At 36.2% G+C, this 22,565-nt stretch overlaps 1 protein-coding gene across 2 annotated transcripts; it reads left to right on the top strand.

Moving 5' to 3' along the window:
* The first annotated feature begins 1,504 nt into the window (after nucleotides 1–1,504).
* Nucleotides 1,505–21,539, top strand: LOC137406082 (monocarboxylate transporter 9-like). 2 transcript variants are annotated; one of them, XM_068092606.1, is made up of 9 exons: nucleotides 1,505–1,598; nucleotides 7,387–7,493; nucleotides 9,737–9,883; nucleotides 10,556–10,699; nucleotides 16,026–16,208; nucleotides 16,476–16,978; nucleotides 17,103–17,373; nucleotides 19,271–19,435; nucleotides 20,942–21,539. In XM_068092606.1, exons 2-9 carry the CDS (start codon nucleotides 7,400–7,402, stop codon nucleotides 21,103–21,105), a joined length of 1,671 nt encoding a protein of 556 aa, XP_067948707.1. In that variant the 5' UTR covers nucleotides 1,505–1,598; nucleotides 7,387–7,399; the 3' UTR covers nucleotides 21,106–21,539. The 2 variants fall into 2 exon arrangements, with proteins under 2 accessions (XP_067948707.1, XP_067948714.1); XM_068092613.1 differs by lacking the exon at nucleotides 19,271–19,435.
* The last annotated feature ends 1,026 nt before the right edge of the window (nucleotides 21,540–22,565 follow it).

Genomic DNA, 22,565 nt, shown 5'->3' with positions numbered 1-22,565 from the left:
TATGTATTTTAGTAAGCTTTTAATCAAAATTTTATTACTTATTTGTTTGCGAATCTGTTTTTATCGTAACAGATGACGCTGAACTGAGATACAAATGCTAAATTTTAATTTCGAGAGAAATTATTGTTGACATCGTTTTGCGGAAAACAAATTAGCCCTAGTACGGCGAAGACTAAAAAGCATCGTGTTTCATAGAGTTAATAGAGTTTCAACTAATACGTCATTTAACGTGTGCAATCGAGAAAAGGATGTAGCCTATACAGTAGGTCTATATAGTAAGTGCGACGAATCGTAAGAGCCTTCGTAGACTCGTAGTTAGAGAATTGGATTACCAACTTTCAATTGCATTCTTTGTGAGTTCATATTCAGCAGAATGCAAGCTTTAATTCTAAGATTTTAATAGCTATAACTGGACATACCGAACTACACACAGACACACAAACTTTGAGATTGATGTATAGAATCAGTTTTCCTACTATATAAAAGTTTTGACACTTCATTAGAGTTGAGCTGTCAAATCTCTGCAGAGTGTTGTCAAGTATCCTACACAATAGGCAACATTTCAAGTCATATGGGCAGCAGGTTTGCACGGAGTTGTTTCATTTATATTCTGACATTATATTCGTTAATAAAATAATAGCCATCGTAGTAGATTTTCACCAAAGTTAAGCGTATGGCAGTGTCACTAACTGGTAAGATGGTACATTTGTAGCTGAATAAACTAGCCCATTGGAAAGAGAAGATCTCTCGCGTTACGATAACTTTAAAATCCATCTTCGAAACTATAAGATAGCTTTGTGGAGTGCCTTTCAGCTGACGTCTCCATTGCTGAGATCCCTAGAAAAAAATTTCTTCTATACGGGGTGGTCAGAAGAGCGCTACAATATGGGTCTTTCCTGAGAGAACTATCTGTTCATCTCACTTTTCACATACTTCAAATTAAAAATGAAAATGTTTGGCTTTAAAAGACCAATGATTAACTGAGTGGACAAAACAAGGTTATCAGGATGAATATTTAAATTTAGGATGTCTTGTAGGAATTGTTTATGTTATCAAATAGATAAGGAAGCCCATGAAGGAAACACAAAATAATGGTGAGATTCATAAAGGTGCTCTAAAAGTAGCGGAGAGGTCCATAGAGGTGGCTCAAATATTAGTGAGCTTCATAGAGTTGATGTAAAATAACAGAGAGATGCATAGAGGTGACACGATTATTAGGGAGCTCCATAGAAGTGAAGCAAAATAATAGGGTGAACCATAGAGGTAACACAAAATAGTAAGAAAGACTACAGAGATAACACAAGATACATAGAGGTTCAAACTAGCTGTCAGGCTGCCGCACTGGTCTACCCAACGAAACGTCTGTTAGTAGATTCTCAAGGTGAATGAGCTTTGGTGATATGTGCTCATCTATCGCTCTCGCCTATGTAAAGTCCCGCCCACTGCGGCTAGTCAAGCGGCTAGTATAAAATGATTCAGGCAGGCTGCATTTGAGCAAAGGTTGAGTGTAGCTCGGTCCAGACGGATTACTCTTGCAAAATATTTCACTTAGATAATCTGTCACGAGTGCAAGTGCAGCTGACTGAAGCAGACCAGCTGTAAGTAGCATTTATTCTTTACTTTGCATAAATACAACAATGAGAATTGTGTATACACGCCCATACAAAACCATTGTAGTAATTGTTGTAGACTATTTTAAAAGTGTCTAGCAACTAAATCATAGACTACAAAATGTTAAGTTAAAATTATGAAAGATAATTAGCGTAGAGAATTTGTACTATAAATCAGTAAAGTATATAAAAGGTCGTTCTCTATGTATGAAATAGGTAGCTAACACTCTGTCAAATATATCTTGGTACCTGGACATTTCCTTGCTGTACAAAAAATCAGAAGTTGGATTGGTTTGTTATTAAGCGTAAATGAAAGAAAGATTACATAATAAATCGCATTTCACATTTCGGTAAGGATTGATGTAGACAGCAGAATAAGAACTATTTTAACTGTATTATATATATACCCTAAGTATATATATACAAGGCTACATTTAGTATGTAGCTATCAGCTGTTGAGCTCTATAAGCTGATAGCTTGCATTTTAAGAACTCTTTCAACATGCCAGTAAAAAATATTGTCTTGCTTAAAAAAATTTTCCTCTCCCTCAGTTTCCAATACTCCATGTCTACTTGTAACGCGATAGTAATTTGTGTAGTTTTTCCCTCAGTTTTCTGTACTGTAGCAGGTACATAGTTTGGCACCCACCATGGAGCAAAGAGATACACGCGATCTCTTAGCAATAGTGCGGTTGTCTCGAGGTGCCCTGAGACCTGCTATTCATATTTGACATTCAATTTGATAACAGTTAAAATTAACAAAACAAATGGTAGTTACAGACTGCTAGCACTTTAAATCCGTTGATCGTCCATAGGTCAAGGTCAACTTGACAAGGAAGAGGCAGACCACATATTTAGCAGATTCAAAGCGCGTCAAATAAATGAAAAGCTTTTGTCAGATTTTATATAACGCTCCTCCTTGGGTTATACATGTATATAGCCTTATATTCACTCCACCAGAAATACGCATAGGGCCCTTCATTAAGGTATTTGCGCTGAAAAGGGACTGAGGAATTAAGTCAATGCCAAGAGATGTTTTTTGCAGGCAATTGCGTTAACAATGATGTATGCGAATGAATATATCGGAATGATTAACCAGCTGCAATACACTTGAGAAATGAATAGTCAAGAGAACGACCCTTGAACAAGGTCATCCACCAGCCGTTATCAATATGTCTAGACTATCTCTGCTCAAATTCATTCAGGGTTTAAGCATTTCTTCTGTCCACAAGCATATTAATTATTACGAAACGAAACGCAAAGACAACAATAATATAGTGCTTGGGATGTGGCTTGCCGATACAGCCTTGGGCGACCTAACCTTGGCGATCTCACCTTGACAAACTCGCCTTGACGAACTCGCCTTGACAAACTCGTCTGGACGAACTTGCCTTGACCACCCCGCCTCGGTGACTAGCCTTGGGCGACTATCCTTTTTAGACAACCTTAAACACAAACACAGCATATCCTAATTAATGATTAAATAAAAAACAATATAAAAATTAAAATGATACTCGAATGATAATATAGTACATAATTTAATAGTTTTTTATATTTAGAGTATGAAAGTGTGTATAGTACATAAGATAAAGTGACGGCTACATCCTGTTATGCCAAATCTTAGGGGCTCACCTAGACTCCTTATGGTTATTATTCAAGATTTGACTCATGGTATAATTATTCATATATGGTTTTGTTATATATTAAGTTTCATCGTTAATTCGTATGTATTATTTTAACTCACTTCCGGCAAAACAAGATGTAGCCATTTTGTAAGACTTAACTTTTGTCCAACAGGAAAATTGTTGCTGCCCCATCAAAGCTGCCAACTATCTCTATATCCTTTAACATGAACATTTTAAATAAGAAGTAGTCTTGTTAGAATTAGGGTTCAAAAGGCAGCAGTTATAGCATTTGTATGATCATTAAAAGTGTTAGCTTATGTTCATTTCGATCCGCAGACGAGTCAACGATAGTTTAACTATAACTATAACTGCATGAAACAGTATGAAACACAGTCAGAGAATAAATATACATGTAATTAATTAGCATAATGAATCTAATTATATGATCCTGGTTCCATGATCTTGGTTGCATAATCTTGGTTCCATGATCTCGGTTCCATGATCTCGGTTCCATGATCTCGGTTCCGTGATCTTGGTTCCGTGATCTTGGTTCCATGATCTTGGTTCCATGATCTTGGTCCCATGATGGTCGTTTAAAAAAAGTTGTCCATTAAAATATATTTAAATACCTTCAACCATAAAACAATTTTATTTTGTAGTTGTTGCTATAAATGCAAAACAATTTATTTTGAGTTTTTATGCAGAACTTCCTAATCACCATTTTTAAAGAATATTATTTTAATCTCATTTAAATTTCTATTTCCTATAAATGATTAGCTGTTACCGTAGCATACATACATTATGGTACTCTGTGCACATGGAATTGGGTCTAGCTAAAGAAGGTTGAGCTCCCAGCTTTTCAACATAATCTGTCTGTTTGTCGTATCTATCAATAGGATGTGGGGTATCAGACAATTTTATGAAACAAAAGTAGGGCATAGAAGGCTACATTTGAATACTATAGGAATTAAACTGCTACATCGAATACTTTTTAAGAAAGAGGAGTTTCCAATAGAATAGATAGACATTTAGACGCATAGTTAGTATCCCCTTGAGCAGTTTGAGTGGCCAGTTTGTATTGTGAAGGTCACAGTTACTAAGTCATCCGTGTCGCTGGGAGGTGTCTATTAACAATTATGTTACACGATCTTTTAGAAACATACGATTATGTGGGGCTGAAATGAAATATAAACCAGTCTGAGAGGAATAGGAATATATCAACTCATAGTTGAGTGTCAACAGCCGATGGAGCAGTTGTTAAGATTCGCCTTCTTTCTCTATCTGATAATAATGGCTAGTCAAGTATATAATAGTATGCTGAATGTAAATTAGCTGGCGTCTGTTAGGTGTCAGTCTATGTGATTGGCTTGCAATACAAGTGATAAACTTATTCTTTCCTTCTTCTGATTGGCTATAAGCACGCTCTACTGAAAGCAGTAACTCTGACCTAGTAGGGCCAATTTAGAACAGTGATAAAGCAATCATCTCAAACCCGTCTGCTGCCAGACAGCTGGTTTTACCCTTTACTACAGTCCACTGAAATTTTAGTTTTTACAGCCTTTGAAACCATGATCTGTTTTATTAGCAAGGAAATTCCTGTTTTGAACTGTTGAAATTTTATGTTACAGTTTCTAAGATATTTAGAAATCTTGTACATGTTCAGTTCACCATCATGGACATCAAATAGCACGCCAATGATCTGGTGAGAAATGCATTTTCCTTCACAAAAATTGTATAAAAAATTTTTTGAATTAAAACTTACTTTTACAATTCACAATAGACTTACGCTTCATTATGAAAAATGCATTAACTGTGTAAACACAGCTGCTGTTCTGATCAAGGTGGACATCCAGAAAACTATTGAAGAAAAGTTAAATGCCTTCCAGTAAACCGCAACTTCTCTTGTCACATTTGTGCAAAAAATTGATTTGAGAAAAATCTCAGATGCTGATTTTACACTAAGATACCACCATGAAACTGTTTCTTGACTCGATAAGAACAATTTTAGTTAAAAATGACGGGCTGACAGGAATCAAAGCTTTTTCTTCGTTATTATTGACGAACAAAAAGATTATCAATATATGAGAGAGAAAACGTACCTCTTAGACTTCATAATGAAACTCATTTGAAATGCTCTAGAGCTGCTCCGAGAAGAAGGCTAGCTTTTTAACATTAACGACGGCAAGCATGCAGCAAAAACTTTATAAAAAAGGAATGTTTGTTTTAATTAAACCAATACAGTTATAATGATGTACTAGAGTGTACTTTATGGAGAGGTTTAGCAACATTTATCGCAGGCTGGTTTGTACTCTCAATACATCATAATTAAAATCAATAGATGAAAAAGGTAATGCAGTTTATTTTTGCCTTCTGTCACTGGATGTGGACAATGGCAGAGCAATTCCTTAGCCGTAACGTCAGCGATTCCGTAGGCAAGAGAGTTAGCCATAGGAAGTTTTATTGCTAGGTATGATTATTTACATGGGTTGAATTGTTGAATTGAATTTTATATTCTCAGTAAGTAAGACAAATACTAAGAATACATTGTAAAAACTTATCGATAAAATTTCTATGTTCATAATAGTTTGGCTAATCCAGGCCCAGAAACTCTCATGTAGATATCTGTGAACAGTTTCAACAGAGTTCAAATCAGATCAAAGATTTGTAAGAGTTGTGAAAATGTGACCTCAAATTATTACCAATCATTTTAATTGAAAAAAAATTTTATGGTTTAGTTTATAGTTGTTTTGTGTTTCTTAAACCTAAATATAGCAGTAAAACAACTACTTTATGAGCAAAAAATCAGGGAGTACAGTAGTTGTTTTGTATTCTATTCTTGAGCTATTATATTAGGTAGAGTCTTTCAACTCTGAGAGGCTTCCTCTATTTAAAATAAAATCAATATTTGTATTACTCATATTAATAAAGTATGTAACTAAACGCATAAATGCCAAAATCATAACGCATTGGTAAACTTATGAACAACAAACTAGCAAAATGTTTAGGCCCTATCCTTTTGTTATCTTAAAGACACCCGACTGCAAATGTTCATCACATTTATGACTTGTCTAAAATGTTGTAGATTTGGCTATTTGTTTTATTCGTTTATTATATAATATAATCTACGAGCTTTATCAAACAATTTATTAATTACTTGCACACGCTGCCAGTGATATTCCTTATATCGATGTTTTTAGCAGTTGAACTGAAACGTAGTTGAAATGTCTTCCTTTATCACAGTCAACTATTTTAACCAAATTTTGTTAAAGAACGCCAAGGGCTATTTTCAAAACGGTTGCTTGACCAACATTGGCCTCCAACGCCAAGGTAGTCCTGGTCATTTTAAAATGCTCAAAATTTCAGTAAGTCAGTTTCAGGACAAGACAATTTCTTTATCATTTATTGTGAGTAGGAATTGGACCTAGGAGCTTCATGTAGATTGTTTGCCGTCACTGAAAAAATAGTTTAAATAATCTAACAGCGATAGCTGGTCACTCAGTTTAGCGTTATAACTCTTTTTATAGAGCCAAGGAACTATTCTATTGATATATCTATGGATGAAGTGCATCGTACCGAGTTTGTTTATTTCCTTTTATAAACAACTATCACTAAAATAGACTCCTGACCTCTTTATGTTTGCAAGTTTGTCACAACGCCTCAAATGACAGCACAGTCTGGTCTAAAATATCTCCATGTAGCTTATAATATATTCATAGAAGGTTCTCTGGTGACTATTACAAGTAAAAACTTATTTTGTATTGCTGCCGTTCTTAAAGACTTCTTCAAATGCCTGAATGCGTGGTCTGATTATATCAAGTCTGTTACTTGGCTGTCAGCAACAGTAATATATAGGTCAGTAATATATAGGTCAGTAATATATAGGTCAGTAATATATAGGTCAGTAATATATAGGCCAGTAATATATAGGTCAGTAATATATAGGTCAGTAATATATAGGTCAGTAATATATAGGTCAGTAATATATAGGTCAGTAATATATAGGCCAGTAATATATAGGTCACTAATATATAAGTTATGGATTAAAAATAAGGGGATCATGTGTTTGAAATGCCAGCATCAACAGCCTGACAGTGCAGGCTTGGGCCCAACAACAACTACATTAATATAGGCCTACTAACGTTTCGTTTGCAGGTTTCCCTGAGCGATGGGTTGTGGATGCTGTTGTCGGAAATCAGGCAATGATGGCAAAGAGACGCTGGTACCTATAGACAGAGGCTGGGCATGGGTTATCGTTGCAGGTAAAAAAGATTACATTGTTGGGTTAAGTTTGAGCTCATGGCTTTGCTGATCAGATTAGGCAAAGAGTTAAGTAGTAGACGAGTGATATAGGAATAGTTTTTGAACTGTTGATAGATTGCTGTGAACAATAAAGGCTGGTACACACTATGTCGCCGTATGTCGATGTTAACAGTAATAATAATGTTCACACTATCACAGACCAGTCCGTGGTGCAGCGTACTAGTTCCGCAGCAACTGTCATGAAAAAAAATAGATTGAGCAATCTACTACAGCCAATCATCATCGCTGAAGCAGTGATTGCGTGAGTTGAATTGCATTGAATTGCATACGCTGTCGTGGATGCTCGCCGAACCATCGGAAAGTTTGACAGCTGCAAACTTTCTCGATGTATACGCCTTACCTCAACGATGCCATCGGTTACAGTGCACATAGTCGACAAATTATCGCCAGGAAGACAACTTCCACATACAGGAATATAATGTGAGCTCTAAAGAGTTTCGGTGCAATGAGAATTTGGGGCAATCACATTCTGAAGCTACAAATTGCACTCTGTTTCTTGAATTATCGCTCACTGCCTCCATAACTATATCCTAGAGAGGTTGCTAATTAGATAAAACGTTCATGACCCTAGTATTCCGATTCTTGACCCCTTATTCTTTTATGACATCATGCATCTTCGTCTGATAGTCTTGTTGCGTCTCACAGCTATTTATATTTCTGCAATACTGAGGGAGGCAGCGATTGCCTTAGGCGTAGCTTGTTGTGAGGCTTAACAGACCTGCTGCTGTCGGCTTGTGTTACATTCCTGTTGGCATCACGAGGTGTGTAGGATTTCACGAAGACTGTGTCAAAGTATGTTTGCTACTTCCTGTCGATGGAAGAAGGAAAACACCAAAATAGTTTTGTAACTGTGGTTGATCAGGTGGTGGCCTGATTTCTGACAGGCAGATTCAGGAATCACAACGGCAACCTATAAATATTAAAATGAGTAAATACTTTGTCTTGACATTGGCCGTACAGCAGCGTTGGAAAATGACAAAAACTTGTATTTTCTAGTTGCGTATGACCTGGAGACTGCGGTCTATCATAGGCAGGGCCTCGGACTTGTTGATTGTTAAGACCATTAGGTAGGAAGGTGAGGAGACCGTGTGGCCGTGAGCCCATGTGAAGTCGAGAAAACTTTGTTGTCTTGAATAATATTTAGTGTTTATCCAGGAATGGATCTCCTGTGTACCTTTTCGAGAGGATGCTCTTTACCCATCATGCATTGCATTTCCATGTTTTTATCTGCTGGTGTTTTCATCAACATTCTAATATCTTAATGTTTTTAAGACAGTTGTCACTGTTTATGCTGTAGTCTTTTGAGGGCTGTACAAATGTCATCTCATAATTCTATTAAACGAGACATTAAATGCTAACAATAGCTTGTATTTCATAAAGCTGCAGCTCTAGAGAGCCAACTTGTCTTATAACACAGCATTTCCCTAAGTTTTTTACTTGCGAAATTGCTTTAGAATCCTGTCATCTCAGATAAAACTGTGTTTAATTAGGATAAACTTGGATGAAGCCTGAAATTTCTATTGTTTTTTTTATTCACATAAATAAGAAGATCGCCAGACAATAACGGCTTACGGAAGTTTCATGATGTGCAATTACTTGTGTCATATAGCGTCACCTGATCAAGAGGTCATAAATTTTTTGCCTGACAATTTTTTTTCAATGGCTTCAAAAATTCAATTTTTCGCCTGGTTTTGCTAGCGAGTCGAGCGTCTTGTGCCTGGGTTATGATTGTTAGTGGTGTCATGGCTGACCGTAATGTATAGCATTCTTCCTCAAGTTCTACCATTGACATCAAAATTAATTTCGGCGTAAAAGGTACACTTGCGCTTATTCAGCTGTCATTAAATCTTGGCAGGTTTCTCTGTTTAGATTAGCCAGAAAACACTCGCCGATGCTCTCAAGCATGACGATTCGGTGTAGTGAAGTACAAACAGATTTCTTTTCACTCTGCGACTCTCCATAGAGACCATCTATTAGAGCGATGTCATTAAATTCAATGTCACATCCTGACGGACTGCTTGCTCGACTAACCATTGAATACCTCCTGTCAACCTCCTCCTTCATCTTGCAATTTCTGACGAGTAATCCTCTCTTAATCACCTGTAATTCTATTCGGACTCTCTGAGATTACCGAGCAATATAATGGATGATTAAGGCCGACCATGTTTTATGTATTTTATAGCGTCCGCCGGTCTTTTCTGCTTAATCACCGGCACCTTCAAATGCTTCGGTATTCTCAAGCTCCAGATAGAGACCAACTATGAGAAATGCAGCGACGATGTTGTTCTCTGGATCCTGTCAGCGTGCTCCATCATTAGCCTCCTGTCAGGTACACACGGACTCATCTTGTTCTCTACGCTATTCTGTTGTCAGAAGAGTATGAAAGTTGTGTTTAGTCAATGGTTGAAAGTAGCGACCTCGCTTTCTGGAAACAAAATCACATCAGGCAGAGTAGGTAGGGGAAGATTAATAGGCAAGTCTCAGTACACAAAGTTGTATTTTCGTGCACGATGCTTAGCTCTGCGTAGATTATTATGGTGGTCTGCAAAATATTCCATCAATCCAGGCATGAATGACAATGTGTGGCTACCCGATTTGAGGGATCTTTGAATAGCATTAAATATGATCTTAAGCTATGCCTGGCATGTACTGCTTATGATGGTTTAGTCAACTTGATATTACTCGTATCTCCATACTAAGATTTCAACTCTCGCCACGGAAGCTTTACATTTTCGGAAAATATTTAAACCAAAGTTGATTTTGACCTTCATAGTTCATAGCCTATCATTAGCCTGTGTCCCTCGACATACTTCCTCTATTGAAGAAATATCAGTTTACTAGCTTTCCCTTTACTGAGCAGCTTATTATAAAGTCGATATGTTTGTTATCTGACTGGAGAATCGATCAGAAAGGTCGACAGCACTTCTGAAACCTCTCACATTTGCTACAAGCAGTCCTGTTCACTATAAAGTACTGCATTACACGCGATATATCTTTGTAGGAGTTGTCTTTAGTTGGCTGCTCAACAAGACCTCTCACAGGACCATTGGCATGATCGGAGGCGGTCTTTGCAGTCTGGGAATATTCCTTACAGCCTTCTCTCCCAACTGCTATTTTATGTTTCTCAGTCTGGGTTTAATATACTGTGAGTATACAATTTTAAATGTATGTCTATTTAATATTATAATAGATATGTTTGACCAAGAAACTTTGAGCTTTGGAATTTTATAAAAAATCAAAAAAATGCTTAAAAATGCTTAAAAAATCAAAAAAGTTTAAAGCTAAAAATCTTTTTGAACTACATAGAATAACATCATATTATGGATTGATTATAGTAGGTTGCGGGTGCTAATCATCCATGCCTCAGCTATATAGGAGCAATTTATCTTATGTAAGATAATCATTTATTAAGGATGCATGAGAATGCTTTGTTTAGCAGTTTCAATTGCATATGATTTTGATAAAGAAATCATTTGGTGCTTCCAATAGTCAATTCATCAATAAACGCATGCACAGATGAGCATATTGTGCAGCGCACTATCACAATCCCCAGGATAGGGCTTTACTGCCAAGGACCAGCAAGTTATTGCTTTTTTAACAGCAATAAGGTAGTCCAAAATAAACACTGAAACTTTTGGCTTGAAGAGGTACACACGACCTCTAATTGACCTTGATACAACTTTACTATCTCCCATGTAGTTTGTAGGGTCTTGAAGGTGAACTTACACAAAACTTTGGTTGATTCTATCAGAAAGTATCGGTATTTTTTATCATTTGCGATTTTTTTGTTTGAGGTGATCTGACTGCCAGGTTGTTTCAAGATTAAAATCGACAAAACTAGATCGCGGTTAAAGCGTTCAGATCAATATTTTATGAATATCAACATTTAGTTTGATAAAGATGCATATGAAGAGTTGTTCAACCTTTGGTAATAGTCCTTTGCTCAACAATCATGTTGTTGCTGAAGACAAACTGCTCTAAATTTTGCTGGAAAACAATCATGGTCAAATAAGGATTAGTTTAAAAAGTTTTTCAAGTCTGAGCGTTAATGTTGAGGTAGGGACGCTAGTAAGTGAAGCCTTAGGCTATATTACCTGCATTATTCTTGTGTGCTGGGATTTTAACAGCATTCAGACTGTACCAAGTATAGGTTAATGTACATATTTAATAGCTGGCTTGTATTTTATTGTTTTATTATCGGTGTAGTTAGCGTGCTTTTATTAGAGATAGATGACTTAGAAAAGTGGCCTACATGTCTATGAAGGACACATTCTGTGGTCAAAAATGGATTTTCTGGTCATTTTACAATGGTTGTTGCAAAGTTTAAAAAAAAACTATTTGAGACCATATTTTATATCAAAGAAAGAATATTTGTGTTTGAAGCAGATAATAGCAACTTTATTAAGCTGTTATAGGTGTAGAGGAATGTTTACTAGAGGCGGAAACAATAATCATGATAGGCAGGTTGATCTCTTGAATGTGTAATGTCTCGTAAAGGATAGCAATTAGGCAGCTCTTGCATCTTGCCAACTTTATAAATATCTCGACCTTTTTATTGGATCAGGCTCTTTGTGCGGGTGTTCCGCTCTTATTATAAGGTAGTGTAAACCATAGCGAGCTAGGCAGGATAACTCCAAGTTATAATTGAACCCCTTAATTCAATGCTTGACGCAGAGGTAGGGTGTTGATATACAGCTCAGTTTGTGTCACTATTTAGGTGCGCACAACAAATTCAACAAAAAACTATAGGACCAAAAGCGCAATTTGTCTAAGCTAGAATAAAACATTATATACTGGTGTCTGGTGTGTCAGAATACTAGTGGCATGTGTGCCAGTATGCTAGTGTCATATGTGCCAGTATACTAGTGTCATATGTGCCAGTATACTAGTGTCATGTGTGCCAGTATACTAGTGTCATGTGTGTTCGTATACTAGTGTCATATGGGTTAGTATACTAGTGTCAAGTGTGCCAGTATATTAGTGTCATATTTGCCAGTATACTAGTGTCATATGTGTGTCAGTACATGAGTATCGAGCTTGCCAGTACACTAGTATCATCTGTGCTAGTATACTAATCCACTAGTATCTCAGAGCCCACATTTTCACCAAGATCAACTGAGTGTTACTAGACAGCCCCTTCGCTTCTAGTCGTATTGTGGATTGCGCACCTTCCATGCAGACTCGTGTCTAGCCACCCTAGTATGCAGCTATCTGCTCTTGTCCAATTGTACATTGATCTAGGCTAAGTGTTATTTATTTCCGTCTCTGTGAGGAGACTCCCAAGGGTCTCCTGTTATCAGACAATGGCAGGGCATGGTTAAAAATATATATTGCTACAAACACGAGGCACTTTCTTGGGAGTCTCATGTTCATTTCTACGCATTCTCTTTGCAAATGTGCGCTGGATATAGGTGAACGGCCTACGCATACAAAGGTGGCTGCCGCATACAAAGGTGGCTGCCGGTAGTAAGTGCCAACTAATGAGAGAGCTAAAGCTCCTTCTTGGCCAATGCGTAGCAGGTATCCAAGCTGTTAGCTCTGAAAAAGCCTTTCTTAAAAATATAAACAAAAATGGCTTCCAATGTAAATAGAAACGTTTAAGACAGCGAAGGATTTTTCCTCTACGAAAATGCCTTATAAGTGATTTTCCTTAAAATTCTTTTAGCATGTAATACTTTGTTAGCCCTTTGGCTGCAGCAGTTATCCTTATTTTCTGTTACCTCTGGGAAATGGGGATAAATAGTTGCTTTTACCATCTGCTGCCAGTTGTTCTACATTATTATGTCTACAAGAACAGCTATGCTTGTACACAATTAAATATTGATAACATTATTACAGTAACTCTTACAGCGCAGGGAGCCAGTTTGCTAAAAGGTAAAACACTTGGCCAGTGGCTTGCCATGAATCTCACCAAGAATATCTGACACTTTGATTGATCACCAGAATGTGTTATAAAATAATTAATTATAACAATTTTATCCAAAAAAAATCTCTTTTTCGTGTTCGCAATCACATTCATGGTGTCAAAAAGCATCCATAATTTTGTCTACCAACGTTGAGCCAGTCAAGTAGACAGCTGGTTAGAACTAGAATAAGGAGACATTTTTCAATTGACCTGCTTGGATAAAAAGTTAGCTAGGCTGCCAACTGAGCAAGTGAATTGCAGATAAAAAAACCAAAAATTAAACCATTTCACTCTCAATGTATGTTGTAAAAGGCAAGAGAGAATAAAATAGCAACCCAACTTAGTTTAAGAGAACATGGCGTGTAGTTCTTTACTAAGAGAATAGCTTGTTACTTAGGTATAATATGGATCTCAAGCTTAAACTGTATGACGAATGTAAACAAGAACACTTCTAGCACTCAAATTTAAAAGAGCCCTTCTAATTTTCAATGTAACTGTGAGCTTGTACATAAAATATATAGGTCAATGTGATAGTAAGCTTGTATATAAAGTACAGACAAACATGGATAACTCGCCCTCGGGTAGCTCGAACACATGGTTAACTCGAACGGTTTTTTGGTCCGCTCCCACGTAATGATAAATTGCTTTAGATAACTCGACCTCAACTCCGTTAAATCGAACAGTTTTTTGCCCAACGGCTACCGAAACAGTTGTTATCACTTTTAGTTTTTATTCCAAGCCATAGAGGTAAACCTCAACTTTTCGTAGTTCATAGGCTTCATTATTACCATCATCGGCAAAATATTTTTGACAACGACTTTTCTAAAAGGTTGGTGAAATTTGATTTTTACCAAACATCCGCTTAGCGATGGCCCTTCGGAAGCAAGGAAAAGTAAGGTAACCCTCGCATAAACTTCAAGAAAAATTGGCAAAATTGATCTTGGTTAAAACGCTCAGAGAAAAAGATGTCTTTTCTTCTGAGCATTTCAACAGCGATCAAGTTTTGCCGATTTTAATATAAAAAACGTTTCGGCAATAACATCACACCAAACAACAAACCAATCTCAAGTGATAGAAAAATCTATACTTTCAAATAAATATTTTTTAAACTTTACATTAGAAGCATTTAATTTGAAACAAACCATTTATGCTTTTGATTTATATTATAGTTTGTATATGTACATATACCTACTAATAAATAAATCAATACATGGACTTGTGACCGTGCTCTGATAACTTGAACGCTCTGATAACTTGAACACTTTGGCTCGGTCCCGTGACGTTTGAGTTATCCATGTTTGACTGTATATAGGTCAATGTTTTAGTAAGCTTGTATATAAAGTATATAGGTCAATGTAATAGCGAGCTTCTATCTTTTTCTTCTATATATATATATATATATATATATAGAAGAAAAAGATACATATCTACATATATATATACCTCAAAGTTGTTCGAGTATGTGGGTATGTGTGCGTGTCCAGCTATAGCTATTAAAATCTTGGAATTAAAGATCTGTGTTCTGATGGATTTGAACCCGTGACTAATGCATCCGCAAGTTTTTTATCCAGGCGTTCTACCGCTGAGCTACATAAGGCATCTTGCCTTATGTTATCAATTATCTAACCACTTTAGCATTGCACCCTTGTGTTGCGATGCCCCTGTTAAGAAATATTTTTTGTAAGGTTCAATTAGTATATCTGGGTCAAGGCCAATTCTTCTCACGCGGACAATTATATTATCTCCATAGGAAGAGCCTTGACATTCTTTCTCCATTCGGTTAAACAAAGACAAGGTCTCATTTTTAAGTTTGTACCAGTATGCGAGTAATTGATAAGATGTGGGACATACATGTGAGTAACTGATGAAATGTGAAACATACGTGTGAGTAACTGATGAGATGTGAGACATACGTGTGAGTAACTGATGAGATGTGAGACATACGTGTGAGTAACTGATGAGATGTGAGACATACGTGTGAGTAACTGATGAGATGTGAGACATACGTGTGAGTAACTGATGAGATGTGAGACATACATGTGAGTAACTGATGAGATGTTAGACATATGTGTGAGTAACTGATGAGATGTGAGACATATATGTGAGTAACTGATGAAATGTGAGACATACATGTGAGTAACTGATGAAATGTGTGAAGCGTGGTGGTGCTCTGGTGAGGTAAGGACTCTTCTTGCTGTTATAATGAAAGCTGAGTACATAGAAATATAGTATATATTATATGGGAATGATTAGACTTGACTCACCTATAATTACCTGTAATATATTAGATTAATTACTATTTAGCCTTAGTACTATCACCTTGACCTTCACACACTTGAGCAACCTGCAATACTTTTGTGCTTTACAACTACTGATGATGTATACAATCTTGCTCATACCAAAAAATGTAACATGTGACGAAATCAGTTCTTAGCAAATGAACACCACAAAAAATTAACACTCCGTTTTTCATGTTTCATATGCAAATTAAGTTGATATATCTTATTCCTTATTTTATTACATTTCCTGAAAGAATAAATAATTAAAATCATTTTCGTTGTTGCAGCCTTCGGTGCAGGAGGAGTTATGGTAGTTGTCTTCTCGGCATTCGCTGACTATTTCTCCAAACACAAAGGTTTGGCAGTTGGAATAATGGCCTCCGGCTCTGGACTCGGCAGTCTTGTTGTACCCCAGCTATTTAGCTACCTTTTTCAAATTTATACATTCAGAGATGCACTTATCTGTTACGGTGAGTCGATAGGGCATTGGCTCTCAGAGCAAGGACTCCTATGACTGCTCAAAATACACATTCTTTACAAAAACCACCGCAATCTGAATGTTATGTGTTCAACATTGTGCATAACAGTTTGATGTTGCAGAGTGCCACAAACGCATATTTGTTATTATTAGAGGTTATTGTTATTATTATTGTTTGCACATGTTAGTAGGAGACAACTCTCACTATAGTTGCTTAAATTGTCTGCATAACATTGATAGAATTATTAATCTATTACAGCTATGGTATTTCTTCAGTCACTCGTACTCGCTGCCTTGTTGCGCCCAACGACCTATTATACTAAGCAGAAGCTAACAGATTCAGGGAATTGTAATGAAGAAGAGGATAACACGTTCACGACCAACATACCAATTCGAGATGTCGATGAAGAAAGTAGTCTTCCAAATTCTCCCCTTAAAACTCACCACCCTGAGACAAACTTGACTGATGAGTTGTCCCACTCTCTCAACACTTCACAGCCGTCTTTGCTTAGCAGTGACAACACGTTTATTCTGGCAGACAACGTGACCCCGGAACATAACCAACTTTATCCTCAGCTGCATGGAAGTGTCTATTCTTCACTTGCTGGTCCTTTTCTCTCCTCGCAGACTCTGAATGACTTGGATATCGCCAACAAACAACTCACCACAACAACTTGCATTACCACCACAAAAGCTTCCTCCAGACTTAAGAATGTTGAGAGAGTTGCCAAGTACAACTGGAAGCTGTGGTGCAATAGTCAGGTAACAATTACCTTTCGCTCTTTCTTATCTTTTGAGATTTGATAACTGGGGTGTCTTTCTTTCTGCTAACGTTTGCAAGGCCCATTTTACTTTCATGTATTTGAAAATAGTCCGACTGTTACAGGTTCTCATGATCGGAACTCTTGTATTCTTCGCTGTCAACTCGATAAATCTTATATTTACGACTGCTCCATCCTTCGCCAAAGAGAACGATGTAGAGGTAGATGTGGTGGCGACGATAATGACGCTAGCAGGAACATTAGAGATAGTATTTCGTATGATCCACGGATGGCTCGCTGACAGAAGGATATTTTCTGCCTTGACCCAAATATGTCTCATAATGCTGGCATGTACTGCTGCCTCACTACTCTGCTCCTTCCTTCATGGAGTTATAGGTAAGCACAGGAATACTGCGGTTTAACAGTTGATTGGTTGAAGAATAAAAGACTGCAGATATCTGATTTGAATGGCAAAAAACGATCAGCCAAAACTCTTTTTCCCCCTCTTTCCCCCCCCCCCCCCCCCCCCCGCCTTTAAAAACATAATTTAATGAAATAATCATTAATATCCCATGTATTGTTTGTAATCTTCGCCAAGAAAAATTTGCAAGTAGTGCTTTCACAAACTGTTACTGTTATAAAAAGTTACTGTCACAAACAATTACTGTAACAAGCAGTTGTCACAAACGACCATCATACATGCCGAAAATGCAAACAAAGTTTTGATTTTTAAAATTGTAGCCAAAAAAATGATTTACTCCTGATAAATTGTTTTTTACTTCAAATAATATGCTTCAATTGAGATGCAAAAAATTGATCAAAGTAGTCTAAAAACAAATAGTTTATAAATATAAATCTAAGTGCTTGTTTGTTGGTTTCTTGGTCTGTCGGGTGTCTAGTTATAGCGATAAAATATGCACGCTTGCTAGCGCTAAGAACGAAAATAACGCTTCTCACTGGAATTGAACTTGAAATCACCGGCTTGGCAGACGCTTGCACTAACCATTGCGCCACACAACCACCTTGCCATAATATGGAATAGTTGTAAACATAGTTATTATGCCTGCTAATCTTAAATGGTGCAGGACTGCCAGTGTACTAAAAAATACGTGCGTGCTCAGACATCTCTAAAATGCTATAATTATATGCATACACAGCATAAACTTAATTAAACTTATAGCACACACATTTATAGAAATAAACAAACACCTTCATTTAAATGTTAGAATGAAAAATGGTGTACATGATTAAAAATAAATTTTCTATGCAGTCTTTTTTATTAACTGCAATACGGGGCATTCAGTAGTAACCAAATAAACAAAAAATAACATTATTTTATTAATGCTCTTATAATGTAACAAACCAAACTAATGTCCAATATGACTTAATAGGGGCTCCTGTGCTTTGGTACTCCGATAAGTATATTGCATAAGTCATCATGACCTTCCCTGTTGTCTCCTTAACCTCACTATGTACTGTCACCTTTCTGAAACTTTTGTGGGCTGATTTTTATTTTGCGGTACTAGTATTATTGTATAATATGTATCATAATTACCTTTAAAAGATACATTAGTCAGTCATCACTAGCGCAATAACCGCGTAGCTAGCTGATTATGTTTGCAAATTTTTCCAAAAAATGAAATAAAATATTTTTTGTTAGTCAAAAGGAGCAACACATTTTATGATAAATCAGTTTAGAATTAATTAGCTTCAAAAGGCTGGTTATTTGATACCTTAAAGTAGCCTGAAATCATCGCTTGATTAAAGGGTAGTCGCTAACATGACGGGTTGCCACAGCCTAAAAACTACCCTCAGTGCAAAGTGTAGATTTTATTATCATTCTCAGGCTATAATTCTTCAACTATTGGGCTCATAAAAACTTGTTTATTTTGTATACTTTTGCTACACTAATAAAATATGTGTAATATTTAACCTGTAGTCATGTACCAGATCTAGATATGATAGTTCATTTGTTTATGATACGAAGTGTTATAATATCACTAGCCTTTCATTTCACCCGATCTTCTTTTCAAATCTTGATTTTGACCATTTGCTGTTTGACCTCAACGATTCATACCGGCTTATTCTACAAATAGAGCTGTTCTGTCGCAAAGATAAAAGTGCCTTTTCAGTTAAATGCCGGCAACACTTAGGGTTGTCAGTCCTACGTGTTCCTGCCTAAAAGTACTAGGGTAAGTTTTTTTCCGTTCTTTAACCCTGACACTCCAGCTGATGCAAGACTATCCATGCATTTCTATCTTTAACAACTCGTGATTTGTTTATATGACTGCAGGTATTGGCATCATGTATGCGGTCATGTCAATATGCGGGACGACCATATACTCCCTCCTTCCTATAGTCATCATAGAACAAATTGGCAAGGAAAATCTAGTGACTGTGCTCGGAATATTCTATGTTTATCAAGCTATGGCATTCGTAGCGAGCACTGTCGTGGCAAGTGAGTTTCCCATTGAGCTGTTTTCTCCATTTCAGCCGATCACTGCATTTTAGTCAACCACTGCATTTTAACAAATACAGTACATGTACAGTAGACGCTCCTATAATATAAATTCCAAATAACATAAAAAATTTATGTCAAGTTTTTGCTTCGTACTACGCAAAAAACTCCATATAACATAGTGTCAAATCGGGGAAGTTGTCAAATTTGATTTGAATGGTAACTTATCTTGACGTACTTGTACTTGCGAAAAAAGTGGCATACGACGTACTGATGTTGGGTACAATACTACCCAAGCTTAACGCTTGGGTAGTATTGTACCACGAAAACCCCATATTAGTCAAAAAATAATTTTGTTATTTATAACAATGATAAAGTAAATGCTACTCTAACATATTCCTCCTATAACATTAATTCCAGATAATGTAAAGAATTTATGTGAAGTTTTTACTTTGTACTGAGAAAAAAATTCAATATAATGTAAAGTGTCAAATCAGGTGAGTTCTCAACTTCGATTTGAATAGTAACCTATCTCGCCGCACTTGCGAAAAAACGACGTGTTTATAGCGTTATATATTATATATACAACTTCCATGACATTCAGATTGTTAGATGTGTCGACAAAACAGAGAATGGGTAGCTGAGCAATTGTTCATAAGTACTTAGAGACAACTGATTGACACAAGTGTTACAACATCAGTCTACCAATCTAAATGCCACGAGTTGGATAAGTTATTTTTTATCCTAACCTCGACCCCAGAATACAGATAATATTTTGTATTCAGCGGCGAACAGGTAGCCACCGCTCTTTTTATAGTAAAAAATAATTTTGATTTGCTTTATTGCAGATTTGTTATTATTTTTATTTTACAGAATAAACAAATAAACTAATTTGTTGTCTAAAAAAATAAACTAATTGTTGTAAATAGATTTCGAAGCTGTGCGCTCCCCTTAAATTATTGTAAAATAACTGCAATCATAATCTATAAAACCAGTGAAATTGATCAAAAAAGAAGAAAGGTTGTCAAGGTAAACGCATAACACTGCAGGTACGATACAGATTACAGTTACGATACAGCCAAAAAATTAAACAGTTATGTCTAGTTTTTCCTTTTTGTATGGCCAAAGGGTGAGTTTGAAAAGATCTTGGAACGGATTAGGTAATTTACATGTATTTTACGGTTCGTATAACGTAAAATCCCTAACGCAAACGTTCCTGGAACAGATTATTTACGTTTTAGAAGCGCCTACTGTACATACATGCTGTTGCGTGAGCCTTCAGCAGGTGCTTACTTATATAACTGCAAAGCTTGCGCAACTCCCAGGTACTTCCTGTCTCTCTACTGGCCTCTAGTCACTGCGTGTCACTGCAGTGTATTTACTTATTCAACAAAAATTGTGAATTTGGTGTTTGGCATTCTAACCCTTTGCTGATTTTTTGCGCTTGTTTATAGGATGGAGAAGGTATGTCGCCTTTCCTGTATTACACAATGCTTTTTTTTTCAGATGAGCTCCATTCACGTTACAGCACATGGCAGTATGTCTTCTACTATATCTCTGCCTGCTATCTCATGGCTCTCATTATTGGAGTTGTCAGCTATATATGGTACAGACTCCAAATAAAAAAACAAATAAAGGAAAAATATTACATCGCCGAAGCATTGACATGAAGCCGTTTTACTGCTAATTAGCTTTTCTTTAAAATTTTCAACGCTTCCTGCAATCATTTTATTCATAATTATAAAAAGAGTTGAAGTTGTTCTCCTTTTTCTATAATGCATATGTAGGTGGATAAACGAGATTAGTCCATAGGGCTATTACACAGCTTTTGCATAAATTATATATAGTTTTACTTTTGCAATCCTTTTTATATTTCTGTAGCAGCTTAGTCAGCGTTTTATAATATTTAAACTTCTTTTTGTTAATTATTCTATTTTTACTACACTTATTATTAAAAACGAGTGATGTATATATATGAAGGTGGAGCTGCTATTGGCTAACCTTGCCAAGTTGTGTGTAAAAGTTGCTTTGCTTTTGCAACCATATATTTTAAAGTTCCTAAATAGATTACTGTTAATTTGTTTTCACTCAATTGTATATAGAATGTTTGTAGCCATAATTACTATTGCATCAGTACTTGCTTCAGTTTGATAAATGCAGAAAGTCAAATGACAAATTGCATAAGTCACCATCAGCTGTGCTGAGTAGTCTACATAGACTATGACAGATTGTCATACCAACATGGACATGATGGTGAATGGACGAGATGGACATGAATACTTGTTACGCCAAACCTATTTCAATTCACAATCTTCTCACCCTTTCCATTAACTTTGCTAAGGGGAAACTCGCCAGTCAGTGCAATAACAAATAACTGTCACAATAAAAAAACAAGTGTCTATACTAGAAACAACATCAAATAACTCAACTATCCAGTATTCACACCAATTAAATAAATTAATATTGTGCAAAAAACCTGAAATGAAGCCCTTTTGGAAAATCGTCCAATTTTGTTGAGTCATGCTACAAGCTCTCACACTAACCAGGTCACTTATATCTACAACTACTCCTACATATAAGATCTACAAATTATATGAATCATATTATAAACATTTAAAAATATGTTTCACAAACTTCTATTCAAGAAGAAACTTGGAATGTGAGTTATGCTACATTGCGAAATGCTTTAAACACAATTAATTTAGTCATACTCCGTTAATTGTTTTATTAGTCTGTATATCAATACCATAATTTCTAGCCATTATGAGTGCAATTAGAGCATTGATTTTTAATGCGGCACAGAATTCAATTACATGATTTTATAATTGAAAAATTGTTTTGCGTTGCAAAACTGGGTGACAACACTGCTTTATTATTATCACATATCATTAAAAAATGACTCGCACCTGGTAAACAACAGCAACAACAATAATAGTAATAATTGCTATAAGAGTTGTTATTCATCATCAATAAAATGATAACTATGATCAACCAAAGCACATGGCCAACGCTAGATAACGTAAGAGTTGTCTACTTGCAGTTGTAGCAAGAGTTATTATCTCTTGATTAAAACTGTTTCGACAAAACTGTCATAGGCGATTCTCACAGGTGCTACGGCGGTCGTCTTTCG

This window comes from Watersipora subatra, chromosome 1 (assembly GCF_963576615.1).
Source record: "Watersipora subatra chromosome 1, tzWatSuba1.1, whole genome shotgun sequence".
In the NCBI taxonomy this organism is placed as follows: Eukaryota; Metazoa; Bryozoa; class Gymnolaemata; order Cheilostomatida; family Watersiporidae; genus Watersipora; species Watersipora subatra.
This window is presented reverse-complemented; position numbering and strand designations above follow the sequence as displayed.